A 9,067-nucleotide genomic window follows, 5' to 3' on the forward strand; every position below is an offset into this window, starting at 1 on the left:
TGCTTTAAAGTTGAGACCAGATAATGGTCAAAGGGCAAAAATGGTTCTCTAGAAACTATCACTATAATGTAAGTGAAAGCTGAATCATGCCTCACTTAACTGACTCATCTTCAGTAAATTGAGGCAGATGTGTAGGCAGATTGTGCATTCATGAGGGAAAAGGAGCTCCGTGAGTAACATCTAAACCCAAGCATTGCTGTGTACCCCATCACTTTCTCCCCCCTCAGTGTATCTACACACACATTGGCCAATAAGCTCCACAAATACTTTGTCAGTACTATTTAGATACAAGAATTACTTGAGACAAGCAATGTCTAGCATAAGTTTATTTGCACAAGAATTTCAGAATCATTAAGGTCCAAAACCCAGTTTCCAAGAATGACAAGTGAACACCACAGTGCAGAACAGTAGACAAAGTTACTGTGACCAATCTCACATTTGGGCTCATCACAAATCCAAATATTTCTAGTACCTTGTTCTGCCAGCTTAAAAAAAAAAAGACTCATTTCTTCCAAAGAGGTATGAGAAAGATTTTCCAAGAGCTGACTTCTTTTAATAGTAAAAAATAATATAAGATAAACATGGAAAAAAAGGCCTTCTAAATTTCAACAGAAAGTGCAATTCTAATCAGAAAGACAAGCCCAATCCAGACACTTCAGTGAGTGACCTTCTCTTCCAATACAAGTGAGAAAAACAGGAGTGCTCCAAACATTCCCCCCAAAGCTTCTACAACTACAGCCCAGCATCCCACCATATAACTAGTTTCATTGAAATTAACGAATGTGTATGAAATACACTTCACCATACTTCAGAAATGGTTGAGTAAGACTTAGATGCAAAGGCTGGAAGTATTACTATCCATTTGGCTCTCTCAATGCCCAAGTTAAACCAAGTTGCCAGTGACTATGGTCAACTTATTCCTTACTCCTGTGCCTAACAATTATGGCACCCGGATTGAATGAGTTGAGAGGGATAGTAAACAAGTACTATCAGTACACTGACAGCTTAGAATTGAAGAAATTTGTCCAAGTTGTCTTCTAAGAGGCCTTTTCCCAAGCACTTGTATAGTGATAAGCAGAGATCACTACCAACATTAGTAGCTATTCTTGTGATCAGAAACCCACAAAGCCTAGGCACAAAACATACCAAATGCTTAACCCCAGAACTCAATCCCAAAAATATGGGTCTAAGTTTCAATATTACATACTGCTTTGTAGATAAGATTGATGTTAAAATAAAATGTGAGGCTCTTTTAGAAAATGGTTACTCAAGAGAAAGCAGTAGTCTTCAACCTCCAGCTTAGTGATTGACTGAAGTAGCTGAGGACAAACACAGCAACAACTAAAACTTGAGCTGAGGGAGCATGAAGTATGCTCTACCTTAACTTTTTCAGAGTGACCATGGGTCAGCATAGGGATTTTACCAAAGTGACTAAAACCCAGTCTACTACTAGGTCTCCTTGGTAGCATCTTCATCAAATAAAAAAAAAAAATCTGTCTCACAATGAGGAAGTCACACCAATAAACTGTAAGTCAAGGGAGACTTGGCAATAAATATTGACAACAGATGCTTAACCTCAGACTGGCTTAGCCCAGCACAGCTTAAGCTACAGAAACAAAACAGCTATTTTAAATCACACAGTCTAGTTTACTAGAAGCCTAGTCCTGAGGAATGATGCACTCATACAAGACTTGCAGTCTAGTGTTACTGCAGCTTTGGTTTGATGCCATGGCCCAGAGGGAATGTGTTAGGGTAATAGTCTGAAATAGCATAGTCTTTCTCTAACCTCCACTTGACACACAAGTGGGCAACAGAGGATAGAGCAGGTTTGCAGAGGCATCATTAAGTACTGACAGGAGACCTAATCAGGCAGGCAGCCTAGACTTGGCCTAGGGTCATCATTTTTAACTTTTACCTAGCAGTCATTCTCATGTTAGTCCTTGCTACAGGGGCCACCATAAGCCTGAACTCAAACCAGCTAGCACACACCAAATTAAGCTACTGCCACATGCAACATCAGGCTGCTAGGACAACTTGAAACAAAGAGGTAGGCTGCTGGCAACACAGTGATAAAAAGCTACTGAGTATTCCAGCTCTACCTGCCAAGCCAGGATTATTTTGAAGGTAGTGAGACAAACAGTGTTCCAGCAATCGTGTATACAGTAGGGCCAATGCAGCTGTGGTGTGCAGCTTCAGGATAGAGTTGAACTATTCAAGAGCTCAGCATCCAGGCTACAAAGCATTGATATTTCTAATATGCCAGAGCAACCTAAGAACCAGGCAGAGAACACAGCAGTCCTGCAAAGCATAAACTCAAGAAGTCAGCTGTTCAGAGAGCAGCCATTCAACACAGAGATTCCTTAGAGGCCTCAGCAACAAGTTACATTAGCAAAAGCACAGTATTTATGGCAGGAAGCTTAAATTCTCCATAGCTCTATCTCAGTAGGAATCCATTAAAGCCTTTTTTCTGGCACATCTTTTTCCAACAGATGCACCTGGCCTGATGTCCAGCAGCCAAGGCATTCAAAGACCAGTAAAACATGTCTACTTGTTTCAAGCTTGTGAGGACTCCTAAGCATCTGACCCCTTCTTCCACATGAGCTGATGCACAGGAACAGTTTCTAAAGATCAGCCATGAGATTGCACAGGACAGATACATGACTAAGTTATTTGATATGCAAATCAAACATGTCCCTTCAGGCAATGGTTTACTTCTGCAATGGGTACAGCTTAGGTTGGCTTTAAAAACAGCTATTTAAAAGATGACAGCAATTACAAACTCCTAAGCAAGACTTCCTTCTTTCTAGTGACACTCTATGCTAAGCCAAGTATTGCCCTGCATGTCAAAGTTCCTCACACCTAGGTTCACATTCCAGCAGTAAGGCTGCACTAAGTTTAACACACATGACAACACTGGCATCATGTTAGTTTTTTAAAAAGCCTTCTAAATAGTCAAAGTCTTGGGTGAGAGATGCCTTGTCTGTAAGCTACATCAAGTCCAAGCCACAGTTACTGAAAAAGGCTGGGTTCACTTTCAAGTTTAGCTACTTTGACTACTCAGGAAGCCTTTAATGAAAAAAACCAACCAAAAACCACACAACAGAAGACACCAAATTATTCGTCTATTTGCTACTGAAGTTGCTTACAAGACTGTTCAAAAAAATTAAGCTAAAGCATGCTTGGCTATAGTCTGCTTTCCAGATTGTATCCCTCTCTGCCTTCCTAAGCTAAATGAAGTCTGAACAAAAGAGTAGCCTCACTGCTTTATTGAGGCAGTCTTTATGAAGTAGTTATGAAAAGTGAGAGAACTTGCAATATAACTAGAAGGTTTTGGTCCTATGAGGAACAGGCAGGTTTTTTTACTGCCATTTAAATGCTGCACTGCTACTTCTTTCCACCTTGAACAGCAACCATACATTGATGTTTCTTCTGCTTTACCTTCTAAGTTTAAATCATTTGTTTGATCAGACATAAGCTCTGTGTTTGGTCTCACAAGCTTACAGAGACAGCTAGAAGTCATAAAAAAGGTTTAGCAAACAAGTATTCTTAAACATTGCATCAGTACATAATAAATAGCTCTAAGATTTGCCTTTCTAGTCTACTTCTCTGGTTAAGCAAAGGAAATTAATTTGCTGTATGTATTTTACTATTGCAATTCAGTGAAAATCATCCAGTTAATATACCACTTTCTAATACCACTATATACATAACTGGGGAATTTTTAATCTTCCTTATAAAGCACAGGAGTTTCAAAGCAGCAAGTTCAGCACATACCCTTTAGGAAGGTCAGCCCCCTACACCTCCAAGGGACTACACACTCTTGCAGAGGCTATTCTGAAAACAGAGGCAGACTTTCACCGCACACAGCCTCTGTAGAAAGCCCTGCTTCGGGTTTATATACCTCTTCAAGTGTGGGCTAAGACCAGTAGAGAGGAAGAACTTGACTTTAACCACTCAAAATACCATCTCATGCAGTGACCAGGTGATAGTGATAAACTTGTAAGCTCAACCCTTAAGTGGTGACAGAAAGACAAGCCTTCAGGACCTGCCTGAAGTTGTACAAGAAGAAATTCATTTCAGGAGGCACTTCAGGAATTTATGCTGTGGCAGGAGTGCACATAATCCTGCAATTTACAGTGATTTGGGTTTGTTTTGGGGTTTTTTTGCTTGCTGTGGACCTGTGAGGAAGAAAGTCAGGCTAAACCTCAGTGTAAGAGCTGTGCTACTTTCCAACTGTGCCAAAAATTGTTTTGAAAGATGCAGTCAGAAAGGCTTTATCTTGAGCCTGGACTTAACAGTATTTGTTCCATTCTAACTATTCAAACTGTGGTTCCAATTCTATTTCAGGCTTCAATTCCTCATTTCAAGGACTTTTCACATTAGCAAGTTTCAGATTGTGTTTTGGTGCATGTTCAGAGATGCCACCTTCCAAATTTTTGTACTCAAGAAAAGTTTAGCCAGCTTATGCTTTAGAGATAGATTTACTAATCCATCTTCAACTTCCAAGAAATTAATCTTGAACTTGAGGCAGGACCATATATCCCTAGGTACTACAGGAAAGAACATTTAGGCCCTCTATAAGACAGACAGTATCCATTCTGTTACCAGTTCTACACAGCCAGAAAGTAGAAGCAGCCCAAGCATGACACGAGCCCACTCTTGCACAATTAGTTCAATAGAAAGCTGACCAGAACTTGAACTGAGGAAGTGTAGAGTAATGAGGTTAGGCAATAGAAAGCAGAGAGTTTTGCTGCTATTCCACAAGCGGCTTCTGCTCCACTCAAGACATTTTACAGTCTTTCCTCTATTAACTAACCCGGTTTACTGAATACTCCACTTAGATCACATGTTTATAGCCACTTCCAGAACTAGTACAGAGTTTTGTAACTACTACTCTTAATATTTGGCTGCTGGTTCTCTTCTAACAAAGAGGCAATAAGGCTTCTTGGCATTTGTAGACATATACTGAAAGGTTCATAGCAGGTCACCTGGTTGCATATTCCTACCGCACACCAGGAAATAGACAGTCCGATGCAGTCACATTTCCATTAGAAAACCTCCAAGTAACAGTTATTTCTTATCTATATACACTCAGCATGTTGGCCTTCAGTAGCCTCCATCTACTCAAGAACGCTCAAGCGCAATGATCAATTGCAAGGCAACCAAGTGGGGTAGGACTGGCTGTACGGCACAGGAGCATTTGCAAGATAGTAGTTGCTGAAGTTTACATCACTAACGTAAGGTGCTGGCTGGTAATAACAGGTAACATTAGTGGCATTAGGGATGATGTTTTGTTCTGCTAGTACTTTGAGTGCCAGCAGCGAAATCAAGTTGAGAGTCTGCCTTCGCTCATGTCCCATGAGACAGACTGTGCTCTCATTCACCACCCTGCGCAAAATCATGAGGTAGTCATATTTGCTCCTTTCTTCTTTGGAGAAGTGGTTCTGGAGGTAGGTCTCTAGTTTGCGCTGCTGATCCAGGATGTCTGGGAAGTCTATGAAGAACCGGGAGCACATGTAGCGCTCTAATGTTTTGATCTCATCCTTATCCATGGGCCTGAAGTCCCGTACTAAGAGGTTACTATACTTCAGAAGCCCACCACCTCTGATCTCTTCAGGATTTTTGGTAGCTATCAGCTTGTTCTGGAGGTGATCAAAAGCTGCTTCAAAGTCTCCATACATGCTCTCCCCAATCACAGTTGGATGGAAGTGCTCAGACATGGGGGTTTCTGAGTAGTCATAGTAAAAGAGCAGGGAGTCCAGTATGATTTGGAAAGAGTCCACACTGAACTCAAACTGTCGTCTTATACAGTCTACAAACTTCAGCTCCACATTCCTACCATGTTTGTTGGAAAGTGATATCAAGCTCCAGCGGTCAGATTCTGTGTACACTTTGACTAGCTTCTGGATGTAGGCTTCCTTCAGTGTTACTGGACTGATTTTTAGCTTGCTTACTCCTTCTGGCAAGAAATTCAAGAGGGATCGCAACACCACATCTCGAACTAACTGAAACTCTGCCTCACTTGGAAGAGAAACTTGAAAAATGAGATCCAGGTCTTTGCATCCCAGCCCATTATCCTTGACCAGGACATGACCAGCTGCAGAGCCATTCAGACGGACATCATGTACCACAATGCCTGCTTCACTCAGCCTACTCCGAACAGTCTGAACAATGTCCTTCAGAGTTAGCTTCAGTGTTGGGAAGTTACCTCGTCCATGGATCGGAACCACCTCTGTAAGAACCTCATGCAGACGGCTGACCTGCTCCCAGTTCAGCACACTGCATGACATGCAGTCTCTGTTACTTCCTTTGCCTGCCATCTTAAGGTTTTTCTTCTCCAAAGAAACTGTAAGGAGGTGGAATAAAAAAAAAAGATAAGTCAGACTTTACGTTTAGACTTCCTACACATCCTGTACTCTGCTTTTCTGTCTACACAAAGACACAAACTAGAAAGAAACAATTCTATGTCCTAATGATTATCAGCAAGCCTTTCACATGAAGTGATACACAGCTTCTTCATTGGTGCAGGCAAAAGATTTAGTTGTCATCCTTTTTTTGGTGAGGTAGAGTTAAGTACTTCAAGAAAGCAGTTTGCTTTAAAGGGAAATCATCAATGAAGATGATACCTAAGCTTTACCCAAGTTTAAGATCATCTGCAGCACCAGCTGAAGCCAGATGAGCCATAAGTGCAAAGCACTTCTGAAAGTTAAGCTTTGAACTTGTTTCATTATACATAATGCTCAAACTGCTCTCTCCAACTAACACAACAGTGGAAGACGCTCAGGTGCCAGTTTCAGGGCTTAGACATCCAGTCCACTGAGAGCTTTAATTATGCCACAGATACACGATTTCTTCCTTTTCATAGAAGTTTTTCATTTCTCAACCATCCAGCATCTACCACCCATGGGATAAGGGCCAAGTACACCTTGCTCCTGCAAAAAGCTACAGCACTGCAGTTGAAATTCTGTCCAGGATGCTGAAAAGTCAGACAACTATTCAATTTGCACTCCAGTCTCTGTAAGCAACTCTTTACCCTTCTTCAGACACACTGCATAATCAAAATACCTTTTCAGAAATACTCACACTTGCCCCAACCTTTTGCTCACATATTCAGATGATGTACATCATGTTAGTGTTACTCTAACACTAAGGACTTGAGAACCTCACTGACCAGACTTGGTCACAGCCTCATCTGAAGTTTTGTACTTTAAGGAGTCTTGTCACAGTTGACCAGATCACTCTCCTGTGCTTAAGTGGCTTGTGTTTTGAAGTACATAGGTACTTACATATGTTCTACAGTCATGCAACTCCAACTGGTATTAATACACTTTTCTAAGTGTTCCAGGTTTCTATTGTGGCCAGGTGCTTCCTGACAGCTACAGCCTAATTGAGGCCTCACCTTCTTCTGCCCCAAGTACTTGTGAAGCTGCCAAGGTCAGACTAGCCAGACCTAAAGTAGTTAACTCTTGCCTACCAGGAATTGTTTAAAACCCAAGCATATAGTTTCCTAACATGCATCAACATAGCTCATGGAACACTTTTAAAGCAAGATTCAAAGAGCAGCTATTGTCATTTCATGCCTTTGTCATTTCTTCCAGCTTTTAATCTTTTTAACAGCTCATTTGATCCATCACCTCTTCTACAGAGGAGAGTCAAATTCAAGATTAAATATACAGTAAGATAAAAATGCTCCTGGGTAATCAATTTCTGCCCTTGAGCATGAGCTGCTGCACTACAAGTTTCTGTGGGTTCCATAGCTCCAGCAGACATGAAACACACCTGTGATTTGTAAGATAGTTTCATCCAGGACAAATCAAGGGGTTCTTCAAACTCAAGGCTGCAATGTAGCAGGAAACCAGAGGCATCAAGCCTGTCAGCAGTTGCTCTCGGGCACTTCAAACACATTCAAGTACATTTTCATCTTATAACCACTATATTTTCATTAAATCCTTCAGATTACTAAACAACACAAGAGCCTTCCATAACTTCTAGCTTAAGCTGCAAGCGCTTTCAGTTACTACCTCTGACAGCGCTCCCTCTCTTCCTTCCCATTTGTAGCCTCCTCAGCAGCTAAGAAAACATGCACAGCCCACCCAGGGACCAGAAAGGACTCAGAGCAGTGCTTCCCACCCCACCACACACACTTGGTTCTGCTTGGTGATCCTCACCTAGAAGGGTAATGCATGTTGCTGGTGTTGTTGGGGGAAGATAAAGTATTTCATTTCCAGTTCAGTGGAGAGTTTAATTCTCAGGCTGTCAACCAATGAAGCCTCCCACCCCCAAATCACTCATATGTTTGCCTACTCTACAAGATTTCTGTTAGCGACAGCAGGATCTTAGTGACTTTAGTGTACTTGGGATGCTAGCAGTTCACATGCCTTGTTTCATTTGCCATCACAACAAGATCTGATACCTTCAGATGTTCATTCACTGGGAAAACAACTCTGAAGCAGAGATAGGCACTACTTATTTTTAATACCAGGAGTAAAGAGCGTTGTAGCTTCACATGGATGCAAATCCCAAATCAGAGGCAAAGGAACAAGGATCACCTTTGTCATAATGAAGTACACAACTCTGCAGCAGGTTTCCCTATAAGACATAGTTTGACACAACACCTACAAAACCCTGACGACTGTACCTGCAGCAAGTGGTACCCCTGTGACACTCCAGTGTCACAAGCCCCCTCCAAACCCAAGCGGCACTGCGGGCGGGGAGGCTCAGCTTCCTCTAACAAGACATTTTCTCTTGAGAGGAGAGCTGAGCGCGCTTTGCTAAGCCGACGGGGGCGACTCACACGGTGCACCGCCGGCTCAGCTCCGCGCACGCAGGACCCGTACTCACCTGGGCCACGCCGAACTTGCCGTTAAGCCGTTTTAAATAATAACCACCATTTTTAAAGCGTTACCAAGCGCTTGCCTCGAGGAGATTCCTCATGTAAGTGACCCCGCCCGCCGCGCCGGCTCGGCAGCCGAGGCCCGAGCCTCCCCGCCTCCGCAGCCCCCGGTCCCGGTGCTCACCGGTCAGCTCAGCCGCGCCGCGCACCTCGAGCGACCGCGCCAGCCTCACA

General features: G+C 42.6%; 1 protein-coding gene across 3 annotated transcripts; it reads right to left on the reverse strand.

Moving 5' to 3' along the window:
• Positions 1–311: 311 nt before the first annotated feature.
• On the reverse strand, positions 312–9,067 carry TENT5C (terminal nucleotidyltransferase 5C). 3 transcript variants are annotated; one of them, XM_054827188.1, is made up of 2 exons: positions 9,018–9,067; positions 312–6,346 (listed from the first exon to the last, which is right to left on the reverse strand). In XM_054827188.1, exon 2 carries the CDS (start codon positions 6,318–6,320, stop codon positions 5,148–5,150), a length of 1,173 nt encoding a protein of 390 aa, XP_054683163.1. In that variant the 5' UTR covers positions 6,321–6,346; positions 9,018–9,067; the 3' UTR covers positions 312–5,147. The 3 variants fall into 3 exon arrangements, with proteins under 3 accessions (XP_054683163.1, XP_054683172.1, XP_054683181.1); XM_054827197.1 differs by lacking the exon at positions 9,018–9,067 and adding an exon at positions 8,842–9,004; XM_054827206.1 differs by lacking the exon at positions 9,018–9,067 and adding an exon at positions 7,780–7,810.

This window comes from Grus americana, chromosome 1 (genome assembly GCF_028858705.1).
Source record: "Grus americana isolate bGruAme1 chromosome 1, bGruAme1.mat, whole genome shotgun sequence".
Taxonomy (NCBI): Eukaryota; Metazoa; Chordata; class Aves; order Gruiformes; family Gruidae; genus Grus; species Grus americana.